This window comes from Spinacia oleracea, chromosome 6, assembly GCF_020520425.1.
Source record: "Spinacia oleracea cultivar Varoflay chromosome 6, BTI_SOV_V1, whole genome shotgun sequence".
NCBI lineage: Eukaryota > Viridiplantae > Streptophyta > Magnoliopsida > Caryophyllales > Amaranthaceae > Spinacia > Spinacia oleracea.
The window spans coordinates 59839906-59861875 of NC_079492.1; the positions used below are offsets into that span (position 1 = coordinate 59839906).

Sequence of the window (21970 nt, forward strand, 5' to 3'; positions counted from 1 at the left end):
TCCAGAATAGAAGCTTCATTTCATCACCTCTATAATCTTTATGCCAATGCGCAAATATGTGCCTCGCACAATGTCTGTGCTCTGCTTTTGGTAGAACAACTGCGACAACATTTAATATAGCCTAGGACAAAGATAAAACAGGAAAAAGAATTAAATGTCAAAACTGAAAACAGATTATAGACATAAAACAAAATCAAAACAAAAAACAAAAAAAAGAAAACAAATTCCAGACAGAAAACAAAACATAAATGTCAGTTTAAGTTATGTCAATTTATATGAATTTAGGAAAATTTATCTCAATTTAGCTCAAGTTTTCTCGATTTAGGCCAAGTTAGGGTCAAATAAGGTCAACTTATGTCTAAAAGGTCAAAAAAGGTCAAACTAGCTTCACTTAGGTCCATTTAGACCAATATAGTTAACTTAGGTCCATTTAGGTCAACTAAGGTCAACTTAGGTCAACGTATGCAAAGTTAAGAAAATTTAGTCAAGTTAGGTCGATTTAGGTCAATTTAGGTAACGAAGGCGAAGTTAGGCAAATAAAGGCATGTTTGCTCGATTTAGGCCAAGTTAGGTACTTAGGTCAAATAAGGTCAACTAAGGTCAATTTAGGTCAACGTATGCAAAGTTAGGAAAAATTAGTCAAGTTAGGTTGATTTAGGTCAATTTAGGTCAACGAAGGCGAAGTTAGGCAAATAAAGGCATGTTTGCTTGATTTAGGCCAAGTTAGGTCAACTTAGGTCAAATAAGGTCAACTACGGTCAATTTAGGTCAACATATGCAAAGTTAGGAAAATTTAGTCAAGTTAGGTCGATTTAGGTCAATTTAGGTCAACGAAGGCGAAGTTAGGCAAATATAGGCATGTTTGCTTGATTTAGGCCAAGTTAGGTCAACTTAGATCTAAAAGGTCAAATAAGGTCAAAAAAGGTTAAACTAGCTTGACTTAGGTCCATTTAGACCAATATAGTTACCTTAGCTCCATTTAGGTCAACTAAGGTCAACTTAGGTCAACGTGTTCAAAGTTAGGAAAATTTAGTCAAGTTAGGTCGATTTAGGTCAATTTAGGTCAACGAAGGCGAAGTTAGGAAAATATAGGCATGTTTGCTCGATTTAAGACAAGTTAGTTCAACCAAGGTCAACTTAGGTCAACTAAGTCAACTAAGGGGAAGTTAGGCCTTTTTTGGTCATGAATGCAGTCCATCTCACAGTCCTGCAGTGCCTTATAAAGGCCTGCAATGGCTTTATAGGCCTGCAGTGCATTGTTTTGTCCTTAGGAGAGATCAGACACAACCCTGTAGTGCCTTATGCCTGCCTGTAGTGGTTCAACAACTATTCACTAACATACCAGATCAAGTGAGGTCAACAGCAACACAAACAGCAACCAAAAACAGAACAACAAGCAGCAGAAACATCAGAACAAAACAGCAAGGAAGATAACAGATCAGAACAAAACAACAAGCAGCAGATCAAAATAGAACAAAACAACAAGCAACATTACCATAATTCTGATCAGATCAGAGTAACAGCATTCTGATCAGATCAGATTAACCTGATTGGGTTCTGAGTTCTGATCAGATCATATTAACAACATTCTGATCAGATCATAGTGTGTTCACAGGTATTTAGAAGTTAGGCAAATTTAGGCATGTTAGGTCGATTGAGGCCAAGTTAGGCATATTTAGGCATGTTAGGTCGATTTAGGCCAAGTGAGGTCAAATAAGGTCAACTTAGGTCAACGAACGCAAAGTTAGGCAAATTTAGGCATGTTAGTTCGATTTAGGCCAAGTGAGGTCAAATAAGGTCAAATAGGGTCAACGAACGCGAAGTTAGGCAAATTTAGGCATGTTAATTCGATTTAGGCCAAGTGAGGTCAAATAAGGTAAACTTAGGTCAACGAACGCGAAGTTAGGCAAATTTAGGCATGTTAGTTCGATTTAGGCCAAGTGAGGTCAAATAAGGTCAAATAGGGTCAATGAACGCGAAGTTAGGCAAATTTAGGCATGTTAGTTCGATTTAGGCGAAGTTAGGTAAAATAAGGTCAACTTAGGTCAACGAACGCGAAGTTAGGCAAATTTAGGCATGCTAGTTCAATTTAGGCCAAGTTAGGTCAAATTTAGGCATGTTACTTCACTTAGTACTTCTGCAAGTTTAACTTGCACTATTACATTGAAAAGTTCAAAAAAAATTCAGAACAGATCAACAACACAAAACAGAACAACAAGCAGCAACACAAAACAGATCAGCATTACCATAATTCAGAACAGCAAGCAGCAGAGAGATCAGAACAAAACAGCAAGCAACAGAACATATCAGAACAAAGTGTGGATGAACCAAAACAGAAAACTAAAAAAAAAATTACAACTTCGTATGATGTAGAAAACAAACCTGGTGCTCATCTGAAATAATAGCAATTCCCTCTCCTTCACCTAGATCGAGTGAACTCTGGAGAAGAAGAAAAAACCACTGCCAAGACAAGTTATTCTCCCCCTCTACTACTGCCCAATAAATAGGGTACATCTGGTCGTTCCCATCTCTGCCTATTGCACTCATCAACTGCCCACCCAAGAATGTTTTAAGGAAACATGCATCAACAACTATCACCATTCTGCAACCCTGCTTCCAGCCCTTCTGCAACCCCTCAAAACAAGTATAAAACCTCTGGAAAACAGGTGGAAATTCTTGTTTATAAACATCAGTCGCTAGTTCCACCACAGTACCAGGACTACTACTCTTCAGTGCTGCCACATACCCTCCAACCTTCTTGTAATGCTCGTGCATCGACCCATGTAACAAGTTGTGTGCAGCGTACTTCACCTTATACGCGAACTCCTTCTTCACTACAATCTTAAATGCCCTTCTTATGGTCTCCATTATTTCCTTAGCCGGCCAGTGAGGTCTTGCCTTGAACACCTCGAGAAACTGTTTTGCAACCCAAGTCGTCTTCAAATGTCGATTCTTTTTCATATTTCTATGACAAGTATGCTCACCCTCTACCATCTTAACGACTAGTATTGCTCTCCTAGAGTTCCAAGATGCATACAAGTAGAACGGACAACCTTTTACACACTTCACCCCTAACCTTTGTTGTCTACGTATATCGCTAGGCTGTATGAACAAATTTCTTCCCTGTAAAACAACATACTTAGCCACAGCTTCTTTGAAAGCAGCCCTGTTGGGAAACCTTTGCCCCACTTTCCACTTGAACACAGAAAAATCAGTGTGTTCACCTACTAAAATAGCTTGCCTTCTCCTCCTACTGATAGCCAAACCCTCGTCACCACTGTCGGGGGGCGTATGTATATCATCCTCACTATCCTCGTACTCACTCACATAACCACCTGCAGCACTAGTTCCCTTCCCGGTAGTATCCTTTGACTGACCACCACCTAACTTTCCCGCGGCTAAATCATTTTTAAGTTTTTGAGCTACTTCAAATAGGTTGTTGTTATGGCTCTTCATCCTTGCCCTAGCTGCAAAATACTCCTCATCACTTTCATCTGAATCAGACTGTTTTCCATCAGCTAATATCTCCTCATTCAGTATTTTCCTCTCCAGATTGTCATCACTGATATGGTCACTAAACTCACTACCTGAACTCCAGTTGGGATCATCATCTTCATCACTTATGTCACTGAATAAATCATTGTGCTTCAATGACCTGTCAGGTCTTGGATCTTCCAATTCATAATTTTCTATGAATTGGCTACTGCTTGAATTTTCAGTAGCTTGAGTGAAGCCTTTTGGAATGGACTGGGGTTGCTGGGGAAGAAGATCTGTTGTGGTTGGTGTAGGGTTTAAAGGGGTGGGAGACAGTTTGTTGGTGGATATGGTAGCTTTAGGTACTACTGATGAGGTGACAACATCTTTTTTGGGTGATGATGAGGTGGCAGGAATTCTTTTAGCTGATGATGACAGGGCAATGCCTTTTTGGGAAGATGACAGGGCATCATTATTTCCTGTTGTGTTTTTGTTTTCTAGGTTTGGTAACACAACTCCATGACATACATACATCTCAATACACCTATACTTTAACACCAAATCAGCCATCTTTAAAACCTCTGCATCTTCATCCTTAATCCATTCGCTAAACTATACCCGGGAATCAAGTAGTAAAGCCCTTCGATTTTGTCATACCCACATTTATTAGCTAAGGCTTCTAAATCCCACCAACACAACTCATCAACATCAACAGAAAATGTTACACCTCGTCCTCCCTCATACACTGTCTCACCATTCGCAATCTTTTTAAACACACCTCCATGACAAAATTTTAGAGTACCCGGAGCCATCCTACCAATTTTCAAAAATAAAACGTAAAATCAACAACAATTAAACTCAATTTAACATATAATTAACCCTACTCAAACAAATTCGAGAGCGAAAACAACAAATTCTTCAACAAATTTACACGATTTTTTTTACTAAATTTTCAACAAGACCACAATAACCAACCTCCCACAAAATTAAAAAAAAAAATATTATTTTTTTACGAACAGAGCATCAACAATTCAGCTAGGGTTTTACCAAAAAAAAGACCAAAAACGCTAGGGTTCAAAATTCAAAATTTACCAAAAAAAAGACCAAAAATTCAAAATTTACCAAAAAAAAAGACCAAAAACGCCAGGGTTCGTAAAACTTACTGCAATTGTACGATTATAGAGAAGAAATTTGAATGCCCGTGGATGAAGTCACCTATTTCCACAAAAAATCGCTGATGATGTCATGAAGTAGTACAATTGTTGTTGAAGGAGTAATAGAGGAGAGAGGATTAGAAACACGGTACAGAGAAACAACAGAGAAGAGTTAAGGGTTTTGTGGGAAAAAAAAGAAATCCTTGTTTAGGTGGCAAGTATGATGACGTGTCCAATATTTTAGGAGGGAAAGGTTGTCAACGTTTTTTACGTTGACTTTGTAGCAGGTAACCAGTCATCCAGGCTTAATAATAGTAATTGGGTCATAAATGTTGTATTATTTAGAAATATAGCATAGGTAGGCGCCGTAGGCTTAATTAAAGAAAATCGGGCAAAGGTTGGATTAATAATTACAAATTTTCCAACTTTTTTTTGTTTCAATTTTTTCAATACTAACTTAATTAGTGTAGAACATAAACTAAAAGTACTAAAAGCATAGTTATCTTTATGAGTCAAATAGTTATGATTGAAATAAAATTAGTACTAATTAAAATAAATTCAGGTTATATTCTTTTCGACTTTTGGCTTATTTCACACAAAATAAGTTCAGATGAGTTAAGATAAGTTCAGAAAAAAATAAGTATTTCCATACTTTTTTACACACAAATTAAGTTTATAATATAAGTTTAGACAAAATAAGTCGAATTGAAAGGAACTTTAATCTTAACTAAAATAAAAGCATCACTATTATATAATGGAACGCTTGAAGCGGTGTCAAAAAATGGTTTGCCTATGTTTACCCTTTATTTAAATTAGAAAAGTAAAAACAAATTAAATGTAAAAACCTTTTACTATATTGCTATCTTCATTTCACAATACTAACATCATTTCATTTTTCACGTATTCCAACACGCTCATTTGAACATTAATATCGTTAATTATAAAAACTTGATATTTGGAATCCTCGCATTGATACGAATGTAACAAGATCTCACTTAACTAAGCTTATTCTTACATAATGTAAAATAATTATTGTCAAAAGTTGGTTGATGAATAGTGTCCAAATGAGAAACAATGCATCTATTGCAGAGTACAACATATAAAGTAAAAGAGAATGAATATAAATTATTGGTTTTTTTTTTGGCACTGTGTGCATATAAATCTTCCCACTAACAAGAAGGGTGGCAAACTGGTGAGAAATTCCGAGTTAATCTCAGTGATTGGAAAAAAATCCAATCAAATGACATTTTCGTAAATATATTGCTTCGAAATTGGAGGTGGTATAATGTTAGGTGTTGACTGTATATTTGTGTTATTGACTGCATATTACTCGGTGCTGATTATATACCATTTATCGTTGACTGTATATTACTATATTTTATGATTGCTGATAAATTACTAAAATGCAATATTATTTATTGGTAAGTGATTGACGGTATGTTTATAGTTGTGGGTTGTTTAATTTATTAGTAGAAGCTTATTGTATATTGCGTGTCGTTGACGGTATATTAAATAGTTGTTGATGTATTATGAAAATACAATAACAACGGTACATGTGACCCATATTTGATAACAACATGTCATTGTACTTTAACCCATATTTAATGATATTCTCGTAAAAACTTCGATGTTTTATTACGAAAATGCCTTTTGATTGGAAAAGTTTCCTAATTACTGAAATTAACTCGGAACGGCTCCAAATCGGCAACAACGCCAAGAAGTCAACAACAGTGTTCTTAAGCCACTGATAATCACTCGTCTGTCCTAAGTTCATCAAAGAGCGCGAGACTACTGCATTTGGCAATTCTCCTTCACTCATCCTGCATTCTCAAAACTTATCAGCAATGGATCTCCGTCTCTCCACATTTCGATTCTCAAGAAGTTTGACCACTGTTAATCCTCTTTCGTCTTCCAAATTCCGCCATTATCCTTCCTCTAAGCTTTTCACTGTCAGGTATTATACGTTACTTCTTCTTAAATCAAAATCGCATTGATTTCAATTGCTACAGTAGGAAAAACAATTAGGTTTTTGTTCTCAATTTCAATTTGTGTTCAATGTGATGATTATTTGTCGGAAATTCTAGGTCAAGCTTGCCATTTTCGCCTCAGCAAGCAAAGCATTACAAAGAGCTTGAAGCTGCTGTTAATGTCGTCCAGAGAGCTTGTCGCATTTGTGTTGACGTACTTCCTCTCTCTCTTTTCCTCCCATTTCTTATTAGCTGTGAAATTGATTGATTTATACTTCATCAGCTACTTTTTAATTGCAACATTAGCCTTTGGCCGGATCAAATTTATTCGTTATTTTCAGATATTAGAAACTAATCAAAGATATCAATTGTCAAAGTTGTGCATTCAAGATCGTGAAAAAGCAAATGTTGTGACAAAAAAAAGCTGAGGATGTATACGGTTCTCTATTTATTGGAGTTGTGTTGTTTATTATCTTAATCGAGTGTTGAATTGCAGGTGCAGAAGTCGTTATTCTCCGACGACGGAGGGGTTCTGGAGAAGAATGACAATAGTCCAGTCACCATCGCTGACTTCAGTGTTCAAGCTTTGATTAGTTTAGGTAACAATTCTCTGATTTTTCAGCTACTAGCTTTTTAATGCGGGGAAGAAAAAGAAAAATACTAATATGATGATTGTGGAATTAGTAAATGAGTTCTTATTTTATCCTTTTTCTACTGTTTGGTTAGAAAAATACTGTTAATATTTTGGATACATGCTTTCTTTTTGGTAGGAAGGATTGAAGGAGCAATTTAGATAGCTGAAATCGATATAACTATTTGTTTAAGATAACCATGTTCCGTCCACATAAGGGCATCATCTAAAGCACATTGTTTGATGCTATTTGAACTCTGTTCGTACACTTTCATTGGTGAAAGTGTATATTGAAGTTGAATTCCCTGTGTTTTAATTTATGTGGTAGCAGTCCCACTGTAGTTTCACATTCGGAGTCGGCACTTAGATTAAGAGTGGTTGTGTAAGTAGAATACAAAAGTTGGAAGAGAAATAGAAGAGAGAGTATTGGGATGGAGTGCAAAAAACAGGTTGGTGCAATGTATAAAAAGGTTCAAAGCGCATCGAGGTGACATGCTTCCTGCTGCGCCTAGGCAAGGTGCGCCACATTGAAGTGAGACGCACTATGTAAACTAAAAAAGTTGATTAATTTGCGCCTCAGGGTGCGCCTCAAAGTGCCTTCGGGGCTTGGTGCACCTCTTTGAAGTCCCTCGCCTTAAATGCACCTTTACACACCGGTGTTGGAGAATATAAAGTTGTAATTCAGTTCGAACTATAAGTATGAAGAAAGTCTTGGGACAACTGAAAAAGGGACGTGGTTTTTTTATCACATGGGAAAAGCTGAAGCTGGCCACAGTAAATTTGGGTGTCATTGAATACTTTGTTTCTAGATTTCCCTTATATTTGTAGTTCGGAGTAATAGCGTTTACTTTGAGGGGTGCTCCCTCCGTCTAAAATGTTTCAGTTGTAAATGTTGAACTGTGAAAATTAATTTCCCTCAAACTCTACAAAACTATACACTTAATATTATGAAAGCTCTTTCACATTTGCTTATTTTAATGATATTCATCAATGTAGTCGGCGAGAAATTTTAGAGAGTGTTGTGTAGTTTTTGTCAAAACTGAAATTATAGTTGTACACTTGTACTTATATAATCCTTAGCAGTTTCCCTAGTACTTATAATAATAAATTAATTTACCTACCAGTTGACGGATCATTATGAACATTGTTCGCCCTTTGCTATTATGAGGACCTATCTCCTTTTTATATGCTTTGAAGGATAATTTCTTTTTGGCTTAGTTGTCTAGTTGTCAACTTGCCAAAAGAGATACATGGTATACAAGAGATGAGAATTTAGTTGGATCATGTATCTCAGACTTGGGTTAAAGAATTGCTTCTGACATATGGTACTGGTTTTTAACCTCGACATTGTTGAACTTAATGAAAGGCAGTGGCGGTACCAGAAAATTTGTGTTAAGGGTTCGAAATTAAAACACAAGTCATATTTTTTGTGTGCAAAGAGCACATTAGCATATTTCATTGATTTTTTCGGGGGTTTAATACGTACTGTAGTTCATAAAATAAATAAAATAAATAAATTATTAAACGAAAAAGTTTTTAAAAAAATGAATAAAAACAAAATCCAAATTTTGCTAGAGCATTAGATAACTTTCAAAATTATTTATTAAAAGTTTAAAATTATTGCTACCGAGAGAGAAAAGAAAAAAAATCAAATGTCTGAGGATAGTCGAACCCGCGACCTCATACACACCAAAAATGAAGGTGGAAGATTGTTCCTACTCCAACCAATGATCCAGCTTTCACTTCTTATCTATTTTTAGCGCTAAATTGTACATAACAGTGAATTTACATAGTTTCAGAAACTTGTGAACTTATTATTTGTTTTTTTTCCAGTACGGGTTCAGTTGAACCCACTGAACCCATACTGGCACCGCCACTGATGAAAGGTATATGGCCGAAAGAGGTCGAACATGGGATTTGAATATGGCGTCAGATAGACTGTTTGCATAAGCTATGCTTGTGAGGACTTGGGTCTAGCTCAGGGGAGGTTTCCTACTTTCTGTCTTGTTTGACATGTTTTTATGTACTCACTTTGCTATGGACGGGGTTTAATATTTTTTTTTTTTCATACGTATAATTGTCACTATGGAATTTGGTTGCCTATTAAGTCATATATTTTCTTATCCTGTTCCCCCCCGACCTTCAACAACTGTGCCCATGCTTTGCCAATAAGAGAGTATTAAGATATACTGTCATTTCTCTTCAGCAAATTTGAAGTCCGGACCCTCATTCCCTGGTATTTCCGACTTCAGTTGTACCTAGCAGGCTAGCAGATCTGGACAAGCGTACTATGTACTACTGACTCCAGAATGTGGATAGTAATTACAGGGAAGGTTTGCTGATGTAGGGAAAGACCTATCACTTTCCATGCCTTGTCATTTCAGGAAAACAAGGGGACTGCCACTAATGTAAATTACTCCAATATAAGTTCTAAAAACTTGATTGCTTCTGCGGATGAATTTAAAGTGTTTAATACTAGTTCATTGATGGATGAACTTTTCACATTTACATTATTTGCTTATGATAAAATTTGATGAAGATTAATTGTGATAGTCTTAGAGCACAAACATATGTTTAACATTTACATGATTGCCTATTGGTTCAATCATGTAAATCTAACTGATCTTATAGTAATAAGCATGGAGCCTAAACAAAATTTCGTTCCATATTTTATTGTTTCTGTAACAACTTTTTGTCTTCTTTTTGGATAGAGCTGAAAAGAGATTTTCCATGGATTCCCTTGGTGGCTGAAGAGGACTCTGCTTTCTTGCGTTCTAATAATCTTGCTGATGCTGTGGTAAATGTTGTCAAAGATAACACGAGCTTCACATCTGAACAATTAACAGATGATGAAGTGCTGGAAGCAATTGACAGAGGAGCGAGTAATGCCATTTCTTTTGAGGCCAAGCCGGCTACTTATTGGGTAATTTTTGAGATAACGTTAATCATCTGATGAATTCAGGTTTAAATGTTTATCCACTATTTCTTTTATGACCAACTGTCGTATACCCCTGTATCACCCTCAACCTCAAAGCTTTCTTTCTTCGACATGCACATATCTTCTATATTTAACTAGTATACCGTCCTTGCCTTTTGGTAATTTGTACTGAACGCATTTTGTTAAAGTGCGATCTACTCATGGTTCCAATAATCATTACATCATAAATTGTCTCTTTTGAGGTCTGTTTGTGGCACTCCTCATTCGTGTTCTCCATGTGTCTTCGTGACATGTCTTTCATTGATTAAAAGTGCAAAGTCTTTTTGATTGTTGGTTTAAATTCACTTCTTATATACATTAACTGTGCATAATCCACTGCAGGTCCTGGATCCAATAGATGGGACACGGGGGTTTCTCAAAGGTGGCAATGCCTTATATGTTGTATGTCCCTTCTTTACTCCTAGTTTTCTTATTCTGATTCAGTCAGTTGACTTTCCCATTGTGGTTCTGTCAAAGAACTATTTATGATAATTGATTGTTAATTCATTTTCTGCCAAGAAAGGAACGGGTTGCAAAAATTTAGTAGCTAGATCCTGTGGCTGTTTGGTGGTGTGGATGAAAGGGAAGTGTTGAGCGAATTATAATCCTTAAGCGGGACATGTTATTGTAGGATTGTACCGCAAATAAGGGTTGAAGACACATGGTATGTTTAAAGTAACATCAATGTACGCCTAATCTAATCGGCTAAGCAGGTAACATTTGATAGACTAAAATAGAGCTAATCTAAAGCCAATCTCATGCAATCAATTAGAGTAAATAATGATAGAAGAATCTGGAATTGAAATATCTTGAGTAAATTATCTTACTACTAAGATCTAATGCAATGGTAATTCTCCACCCCAATTTATCTTTTTAATTTACCAATAAATCTCCATGGATTATGCCGGCTTCTCTAACATGTGATCATACCTATTATCTTGGGATCATGCAATATGGAGACATTAAGCATTGCATTCTACTTTCCATACCGTCAAGTCCACTTATTTAATAGAAAATCCTTGTTCTTATTTGAAATCTCTGTAACCAATCCGAGTTCAACTTCCATTGACATCCAGATATTGGTGTTCAATAGCAATGCCGACTCTTTCTATTCTAGTATCAATAATAATCAAAATTCAGGTAAGCGAGAGCTATAATCAATTTAATTGGAGAATAGGAGAAATCATGTAATGTGATTCATGGCTAGTGTTCCACCTAACCTTGTATTATCAAATAGTCACTATTCATAATTAAACAATAAAGACAAACAAAAGCTATTAAAAACTATAATAAACATATGTAAAGACAAACATAGTTTAAAAAAAAAAAGCTATAATAAACATAATGTAAAGAGAAATAGAGAGGAAAATAAGTACTTCAATTAATGGATGATGAAAGTAAGAATCTTGAAGAACCATTGAAAGTTTGAAACATCTAATCATTTCTTTCTCTAACTTGTTTCAAAAACTGTTCTAAGTGCCAAGAGATTATAAAGAAAGCAAACAGTAGTGAAAGTTGGTTGGGGTCTAAAGTGATTACCTAAACCGACTTGACAGTCATAAAGAAAGGTCCAGCTCAGCAATGTCATGCTCAGATATGTTGGATCTCCCACGTAAGTGCAAAGCAATCCAGTAGCAAATAGAAGCAGATTTTGAACTCAAGTCCACATCACCTCATGAATGTGCAATTGTGCACCCCTTCACTCTGGCGTGGGAAACCACTCAGTAACAACTTTTGTACTGTTTTTTTCCAGTACCACATGGATGTGCGAGCTTTCAGCTTTGAGCACCTTCAATTTCATCATCTTGTAGTCCCCAAATTGGATTTCTTGGACTCTGTGGCCCACATCCAAACCATTATAGGCCTCCCTTACTTTGTAGGTTGTCTAAGACTCCTGGAAGGTCATAAAAAAGACATAAACAACCAAACAACCCTGTAAAGTTGAGCACGAGTTATCCTAAACTAGCCTTAGTGCCCCTTAAATGCACAAATATAGACATCTATTATCAGAGAGGACTTGGTCGATTTTTGAGTGGCGAGTCTTGTTGAATTATGCTTGGTGTTATTATTTGAGGATTTGATGTAGTTAGATTGGTGCGATGCTAAAAGGGTTAAAAATTTTTTGTTGGTTTGTCAATTTCTAACAGGTTTTAGGGTAGAGAACATTTGGATGAACAGCTTTGGTGATGTACCTAAAGATGCACAACTTTTCCTAAGGACAACTGAAGTGCAACGTATAAAACAATTTTCATGGCTGCATTTCTTGACTTCTATTCAGCCAATAGAAAATATCATGCAGCAACTTGTGACCCTTATTGTGAAACCATATTACCATAGTGAAAAGTAGTTCAATAACGCAAGAAGCTACAGTGACTACAAGTATGATTTTAACCTTAGTTGTATTCATAATGCATTTGTGCAAGGAGATTGCAAAAGATCTGGACTCAACAATATCTGTCACTAAAACACCACCAGCACTACCACCACCAGTCCACCACCATCACCACCACCACCACCACCACCACCACCACCACCACCATTACCTTTGGCTTGTTCTAGGGAGATCCAGATATATAGTTAGCATTCCGTTTGCTCACCCTTTTTCCCTAAGAAGAAATATCACCAATTAGCAAAATGAGTGACTTTCTAGCCATTTTGTTTTTATTTGTGATTTCATTGTATATATAATTTTCTTGCTGTGATGTCATTTTCAGGTTGGACTGGCACTTATAGTTGAAGGGGAGATGGTATTGGGTGTTATGGGTTGTCCAAATTGGAAAGAAGACTCTTTAAATGAATCTCTTACCGATGTCCAAGAATGCCAAGGGAATGAATCTTCATTAGGGATCATTATGGCGGCTCACGTGGGCTGTGGAACATGGACAGTTAGATTACCTAACTTGCTTGGTGGTCTACAGAATATGGATAGTTTTTGGGAAAGATGCTTTGTTGATGGATCTTCTTTAGTTCACGAGGGACGTTTCTGTATCCCCGAGAGTCAAACGTGGGATTCATTTCCCCTATCAGATTCTCTTAGTGCGACAACTAACCCTACTAATGCAGGGGATAAGCAAATCCTTCTTCTCCCAATGTGCTGTGGAAGGTATACCTAATTCTTCTGTACTTGATATGAATGCATTGCTTGGATATTTGGTCATTTATTTGGTCTTAAGATGTTGATTCCTTTGTGTATTTTGTTGGTTTCTTTTAGTTGAATAAGATCATAAAAAGATCCTTTAACCCTCTGAATACCATTGAGGCAAGATTGTGCTTGTCACGCCAGGTGGGTGGGGGGGGGGGGGGGGGGGGGGGGGGGGATTGAGATTACACCACGTCAAACTAACATTGTCCTGCCATGAGGTTTATGAATGTGAAATTCTGATCCCTAATCTCTTGATTAGGGATGGACAGCTCTAACTAAATAAGCTATCCACATTTCAGTGTTTAATGCTTGTTACTTGCAGGCAGAGTGATACTCACTCTGTGTATCTACCTTAATGTTTAAACCAAATGGACATTTAATGTCGGAAAGTCGTCATACAATTATCATGTCTGTATGCTCTAAGAAGCTTGTTGTTTTGGGGATTGTTAGTGGTGCAATGTAAATGTCAGCTGCATGGCCTATTCTACTAGTGCATTTCCACCATCATAAAATTTGTTCGGGATTTTTTGTCATCCTTGTTTTCTTTTCAGATCTTGATCCTATCCAAACCTTCTCCATTGAAGTAGTTTATGGCTTCCTTATCATTACAGGCTTTACGACACACTTACGTCTTGCTATTCTTTCTAAGAGGGATTATATATTTAGGGTTCTGGCTGTTCACTGCTGTATATATTGATTGTCTTTATCTTGGTTGATCCATATTAATAAATTATTTTCCCCTCCTGTGCAGTTTATGCAAGTACTTGACGGTCGCTTCAGGTAGAGCATCTGTTTTCATTGTTCGAGCAAGGGCTGAAAGAATAATGAAGGTATTTACCTGTGTTTTTGTGTTTCACTTAGTTCATTATTACGGTGAAGATCGCAGGATTTCTTGTGATATCTCCAACTTATATCTACTGCTTGACACTTTAATTACACGAAAATGTAGGCTTGGGACCATGCTGTTGGCATGATTTGTGTGCATGAAGCTGGTGGAAAGGTTGCGTCACTCTCCCTCGAAGTTTTGTACTACAAACAGATGCAACATATCTGCAACTTTTTTAGTTACTGGTCCCACGATTCCCACCTTGTTATCAGATTGGTTTATGAAATCTGATCTATTTTGACCAGGTCACTGATTGGAGGGGGAGAAAAATCGATCTAGCTGCTGATGAAATGGCACGAAGAATCATATCTCCTTCAGGTGGTGTACTGGTGACAAATGGAACCTTGCATGGCCAGATCTTGGATTTAATTTCTCTTAAGTCATCAGTTGTGTCTTAGAGATTTTACTACGTGTCTACATCCAGGTATTTCACCAATATTTTTATTTTTTATAATTATAGAATCGCGGTATTTGTTTATTATCCTACTTGTAGATTAGCTGATTGCCTATTCTGTCTGCATTTTTTTAATAAATAGTACGTATTTACCATTGCACCACTAACCATTCCCGGAACAATGAGCTCATATGCTTATGTTGTCTCAGCAGTCAAGCCTCTTTTGATGGCCAGTGTTTTAGTGTATCGCTATTCGACGTCCTCGTACGCTAATAACGTCCGCGTATTTTACATGAAAGGACATTTGTGCCCTTCACCACTATCCTCTTCACCACCAACTCCACCGCCATCTCCTTCACCTCCTCCACCACCTATTCCGGCAGCTCTCTCTCCACCACCATCCTCTTCACCACCGACTCCACCGCCATCTCGTTAACCTCCACCACCGCCATCTCGTTCACCTCCACCACCATCTCGTTCACCACCATCTCCTTCACCACCATATCACGACCCCCACCACCTCTTTCACCACACGCAACAGCGGCTCCACCGCAGCAACAAGACGGAACAATTCAAAAAAAAAAAATAGAAATTTAGAAAATCAAAAAAATAATTAATCTGCACTAATTCACCACGGTTAACAATTCAAAAGAAAAATTCGGCCACCCAAAAATTAAACACTGCATGTTAACAATTCAAAAAAATAAAATCAATTTTTTTTTTTTAAGAGTTGAATGCCGCCCAAAAATGGCGTGTGAAGCCATGGTTGTGCCGCCCTGTATAAGCGGCGACGGCCATGGTCCACCAACCCAAGATCTGCGGCTGAACCATGGCCGCCACCGCTTATCCAGGGCGGCACAACCATGGCTTCACCCGCCATTTCTGGGCGGCACAATAGAGAAATTAAAAAAAGAAATTAAAAACTAACCTCTCACACAGGTGGAGGGTTAGACGGCGGGGCCATTGGAGCCCTCTTTCACGGCATCTCCGGGACGCAGCAACAGACTGTCGCGGTGGGTGGGGTGGAACGCAGCAGCAGATGGGTGCAGCCATTTCTCCGGCGCGGTGGTTGAAGTTCTCTCGAGCAGTTACAAGTGGAGTGTGTGCGGTGATGGTGATGGTGATGGTGGTGGTGGTAAGGTGCGGTTTGTGGTGGTGGTTGTGGTGTGGTGTGGTTTCTGGTGGTGGTGGTGAAGGAGTGGTGCAATAACAAGTGGTGGTGGTGGTGGTGATGATTTGCAGGGAAGTAAGGGCTGAGGTGAGAGGGGAAGGGGTTGAATTGTTATAGGGGTAGTAATGTACTTTTACTTTTGAAATGAGGGCGTTTTTAGCGGAATAGGACGTCGAATAAAAACCCCCGTGTTTTATTTCTATGTTTTTTTCCCATTATACTACACATTATGTAAATAGTACAACCCTGTTCTCTTGAATTTCTATTGAAGAATTGATTATTGTGTATCTGAAGTGATTTTTACTGTTCAAAATGAGTTTCGTTGAAGAAAGTTTATCTTTACAATTTTCTCTACTATTTCTTTCATAGGCTGAACTAAAATTTTCTTAACAAAATTGATATTTACTAGTTAATATTGATTTTTCTCATTTAGAACTGTTTTTTATTGATAAAAAAAATCTTCGCTGAACCTGATTTTTGTAAGTCGAAGAGGATAGGGTGCAAAATTCAGTTATTGCTAATTATGGGGACTTGTTACTATATGAGGAAATGGAGCAACTTTTAAGGGACGGACCAAAATAGAATATGGGGCAAACAAACAGGGACGGAAGGAGTAATAAAATAGCATCATCTTTCACTTTTCTTGTATTTGTGGCTAGGATATTTAAACAGGTGGCCTAAATCCAATTAAGTATCCAAGTTTGTTAGTGAACTTGAACAGCTCTGAACAGAATCTGCTAATATTTTTGGCAGTTTTTTGATGTATTGCGTAATTTGTACAGATCACCCTCTCCTACTTTAGAAATTTGGAAGCCTATTGGAGTAACCATGGACTAGAAACCCTAAGATTTGGACAAGCTGTTACCAAATCAGGTATCAGTTGTAAGCTTTCATTAAACAATGCATGGATGGCTTTACTTTAAACAATCAGATATTTTTCAACCACATGTATGGCTTTACTTTAGTTAATGACAATTCCTGGTGATCCATGATCACAAACTGGTCATTTGTTTAAGTTTATGCTTTATACCGACATACCTTGATGCGAAGGGATATGCTTATTATTTATTTAACTCCATAAAATACTAAACTTATCTCATGTGTTTATCTTTTTGTGTTTGTCTTATTTCTAGATATATTTTTGCTTTAGGAGGACTGGGGAGGCCGGGAGGGGGATGATGAGCATACCTCCCGTCTATAAAATAGTTTGCACAACTCATGTGTTCATCTTTTTGCTTTTGTCTTATTTCTGGTTACCTTTTTTGCTCTAGCTTCCGTGCAACTTTATGCTTAGTCCAATAATAAATTAATGAGATCAGACAAACTGGTTAAGATTGGAATGAGTTGTTAAGTTTCTTTATATTTTATCAGGAGAAACAAAAGTAACTTTGAGCCTTTGATTAGACCAAAGACGAATCACTATGCAAATAAATTTTGTTAAGGTTTCCTCTGTTCCCATATGGGCAATTGGGTATTTGGATAATCATCCTGCTCTTCCCCATCATACAGTGACTTTTTATGCTTAAATTAGTGCCATGAGATTGAAATGTTCTGTAAAAAAACAATAAATATGTTCCCTTAACCTGGTTAATGACACACTGTAAATTTGGAATATAGTTTTATGCTCCCTGAGGACACCTACAACTCTACAAGCTCTCAGACTAATGTCTGTCAAATGGAAAGAATTACCATTTTAGTATTCTAAGAATGAGGGACTATGACTCTACAGAGTACAAAATCAGATGTGAGTTAAATTCTCACCACAACCATATGCCTAGAAGGTTCACACATCAGTAAATACGTAATGTACATCGGTTGAGGGTGCTTGGCCATTGATCTGGCATTGAGTGGAAGGGTGTGGAAAGGGGCTCTGAGATTCAGCTGAATCATTGAGCTACTGAATTTCCCATGGGACCTCATTTATTTACATAACAAAGAGAGAATTCTCAACTTACAACTCATTGCATCCTCTTGAGACCTATTTCCCCCCAAAAAATATCAATTTTCCGAAAGGCAATCTTATAGTGGATGGAGTTACTCTTCACATTTGCTTAGTGGGCACTTTTCTTTGATTATGTTTTTGAATGGCTTAGGGACCATAATTTGAGCACTGTGATAACTGATAGTCCAATTATGGCAGTATGCATTTTGAAATGGAATTTCCTTTTCCTTTCTTGTTTTTTAAAACTTTGCTTACTTGTTTTCATGCATTTCCATACGGCCATACCCTTCAATTACAATTGTTTTTAATGAGGGTTCCACTGCAATAAGGGAAAGGGTATAATGGTGCATATGGCCATTAAACATCTTTAACTTTTTTGTTTCTGCTCAGAAAGAAGTTGCAAATGAATTTCTGACTGATAAGAGTTTGCATTGGTGATATGACTACTTCAGGATACTTCATACTGGAAAAAAGAAATTCGATGCCTTTGTTGGAACTTGGGATGCAAATAGAGTACAGAACTATTAGGGAATGCTAATGAGTTTGTGATGTTAAATGGAATGTCCCATGTGAATGTATATGGTCATGCATCTCCGCTACTATTTTTTTTCTTCATTGGTTTTCAATGTTTCATTCCACTTACACCCACGTTGCTAGGTGGTAGTAAGCGGTAAATGAAAATTAATGAAGAATACATACTTGTAACTTGAAAGTGAAGATATATTACCATGGACATTCTGATGGAGCAATTCGTGGAAGATTTTGAACTCATTATCATTCCGTAACTAATAATCTTGTACTAACAAGCTACGAGCTTAGGAAATGAAGGTAAATTCTTCTAGCTTACTTATTCTGAATTTCTGATCGTATATTGTATTACTAATATTAAATTTGTAAATTATGAATTGTATTACCGTCTACGTACTCACTCCGTATTTAATTAAAAGATACACTTTCTATAATCGGTCGTATTTAATTAAAAGACACACTTACCTTTTTTGGCATGTCATGGTGCCCATTTCCTATTATATTAATATTTCTCTCCTTCTTGTGGCACTTACTCACATCATCTTTTTACTACAATAAATAATCCACCCACTAACTCACTTTCATCTTATTTTAATAAATTCAACACACTCTCCTAAAACTACGTGCCGGTCAAAGTGTATCTTTTAATTAAATACGGAGGAGTACTTAAGAGTAACATAGTTTTTATTATTTATTTATTTTTAGCCTACTGTTTTCTTGTAGTCGTGTACTTTTTCTTATAGTCGTGTAGCATAGTACAAGAGTGCAAGTGCTTTTTGTGCTAAAACACTTCCTAGTATCTGAGATTGCCGCTATCATCTGTGAATGTGTGGTTGCATCTAAATTTCAGAGTTGTTCAATATATGTGTATAAATTAGGCTATGAACTTTTTATTGTAGCCTCTGAGTTGCCCCTGAACCTCAGAAAAATATGGTAAAACACATACTTCTTTGACAAGTGACTCCAATGTTGAAGGGAAGTAGACAGAAAAACGTAATTTTATTATTACGTGTATTCTTTATATAGGCTTACATGGATTGACTACTTTATGTGGATCATGGACTTTTGATAATCTAACTATTACATCATACAAATGTTTGTGGTAGTGGAAGATTCAATGAGTTAACTGTCTTTTAATGTTTTTTTTTCCGTTGCAGAATTAATTTACTTATATTTTCGTTCACACCTGCAAATCTAAAAGATTTGGATAGTTATTCTAATGTAGCCAACAATCTCTGTTGATAACACTTCAGCATCTAAGTAATTCCTGAGTTAGGCAAAAGCAACTTGTTCGAGTTCTGTTGATACTTGTCTAGGAATCATAACCCGAATTAGTTTTCTTCAAATGAAGATCATTGACCCTTTTAGACATTGATATACCTAACCCTGCTCATATATTCTACAGTATTATACTCATTTTTAGTTTTTTTATTATTCTTGTTTGGTACAAACGTTAAAAAAAAATATGGTGAAAATTCTGGGTACCTAAACCTGTTTGCTTATAGTTTGGCCCTTCTGTTCAATATGATATTCATTTTGCCACTGTTAAACGTTTCTCGCTGCATGTTAAATATGACGGGGTAATTACTTTTACATGCTTTATTTAGCAGGAATTTTGAAATCCCTTGACCTGAACGCGTATGGGCTTGAATGTAAGATGTCAACAAATCACTTTAACTAGGTGTGGTTTGTGTAGTACACTGTTGTACATTTTGATTGTTGTATACATCGATTGCTTAATCACGGACAAGAATACATTTCCTGCAATGCTCCCACCCCTCCGGGGAAGAAAATCTCCTAGTATGCTCTTCTAAATTGAATAGTTTGTGCAGATTGTTGTTAGGATCACCGGCCAAGCACACATCTGACAATCGTATTGCTCATTATCTGTCGGCGGCGTACAACATCAAGAGGTTGATGCATATGGTATAGACAATCATCCCAACTGTCAAATATTTTAGCAACTTAAATAATACAAAGATGTTTAAGTATCACAGGTTTACATTCTAGTATATTTTCTACAACAGTTGCTAATAACATTTTAGCACTTCTGTTCTTCTGAAGGATACTATTTTTGTTCCTGATTGTAAAATATAACTCAGAAATGCTGTATGAAGTTTATTCATGATTTCCCATTTGGGAAGACATTGCTACTTCCCAAGATTTACTTAAGGAATTTCCTATTGTCATTTTTTTCAGTTACCTTGGGTATTGTAAGCAGTATTGCACCATATGATGACAGGTTAGGTTCTGATTAACCAGGGCACTGAATTTAGTACTCAAATTTATAATGACTCCCAATTCTTCTTCAAATTTTTTTTTTCCTTCTTTTTTTTTTTTTGGAAGGGGGCCGAAGCCTCAAGGTGGTTATATGACTTATAAGTTATATCAAGTAGCTATGGACTATGGTCTATTCACTTGAAATAAGGTGACCGAGTTTACTTGAAATAAGGTGATCGGATTTTTTTTGGCCTGGTCTTTGTTTTTTCTTCTTCTACTTCATTAATTTTTTAACCCCGTTTTTGCATCTGAATTAATTGATGTAGTATGATAGTACGTCCAAGGTTAGTTTAACTCAAAACGATTTAGTCTAGTTTGATTTTTTTAGTCGGATTACTCGGATGTGATGTGAACTTTTCTAGTGTCTTTCAATTTTTTTTCTTCTGCTAGACCGTAGATGTTTAAGACAGGCTGGTACATACTTCGTATGGTTTCAACTGATGATTAAAGGTTACAGCTATGAAGGAATCAATATGATTGTGAGCAGCTCACAAAAGGGTTCCATTAGGTCGGATAGTTGTTCATTAAGAGAAAAAATGAACATGAGAATTCATCATATTTTTTTTAAACAATTGTGAAATTAAGTAGTTTCCCGAATGGTTTCTTATTGACGGTTCATGTTAGCCGGCCCCAATTATTTTGGGACTAAGGCTTGATTGTTGTAGTTGTGAACTAAATTAATCCCTTCAAAAAAAAAAATTGAACTAAATTAAATAGTTAGACTGACCTCAATCACTCTTAGAGCATGTACATTGAGGATCTTGGAGTAGCTCTCCAACAAGAACTATCTCTTGGCCGTGGCTGTTTAGGGGCTCTCAGCCAAGACACCTCCAAGGATTGATTCTTGTTGAAAAGTGGAGAGTAACTTTGGTTGTGAAAGACAATTAATTATGGACATTGGACCACCAAATTGTAAAAAAGAAATTAAAGAGCTCTTTTGAAGAAACAATCAATGTCGGGTGTTTTTTTCGAAGGAGTTCTGGATAGTGTCTTGTAGAGAGATGGTGGTAGAGAGAGAGTAGAGAACCACTTCAAGAGTCATTTTAAAGAACCAACCAATATACATGCTCTAAAAGCAAAATGTATACTTCATCATACATTGGGCATATGCACATCCAAGCAAAGTGTATCGTACATCTGGGCATATGTACATCCAAGCAGCACGTGTATTACCATGTCACAAGTCGGTGCACGATACACTCAATGGTACAAGCTGCCCACAAATCCCCTGATGTACGATATAATTGCCTCATAAAAGAAAATTATAAACACTACAATGCTTATAAAGGTTTACTCCCCATTAGCTGCAGTTCTAGTCTTATAAAGGTGTTGATACTAATTTTAGTGTCTTGCCTATCTAAATTGGTGATTACATACTAATTTTCTCTACATATAATAATAAATCCTAATAATTTCCTCAAATG

General features: G+C 36.7%; 1 protein-coding gene across 5 annotated transcripts; it reads left to right on the forward strand.

Annotated features, from left to right (window-relative positions):
• Positions 1-6346: 6346 nt before the first annotated feature.
• Positions 6347-20464, forward strand: LOC110787332 (putative PAP-specific phosphatase, mitochondrial). 5 transcript variants are annotated; one of them, XR_002533080.2, is made up of 12 exons: positions 6347-6582; positions 6713-6809; positions 7092-7194; positions 9938-10149; positions 10546-10605; positions 12918-13306; positions 14097-14175; positions 14295-14345; positions 14477-14655; positions 16579-16669; positions 18191-18566; positions 20099-20464. XR_002533080.2 is itself a non-coding variant. In XM_056831067.1 (10 exons), exons 1-9 carry the CDS (start codon positions 6473-6475, stop codon positions 14627-14629), a joined length of 1254 nt encoding a protein of 417 aa, XP_056687045.1. In that variant the 5' UTR covers positions 6347-6472; the 3' UTR covers positions 14630-14655; positions 20099-20464. The 5 variants fall into 5 exon arrangements, 2 of the variants coding, with proteins under 2 accessions (XP_056687045.1, XP_021847634.2); XR_008923083.1 differs by lacking the exon at positions 16579-16669 and adding an exon at positions 19877-19947 and having other exon boundaries at positions 6348-6582; XR_002533081.2 differs by lacking the exon at positions 16579-16669 and having other exon boundaries at positions 6348-6582.
• Positions 20465-21970: the final 1506 nt, after the last annotated feature.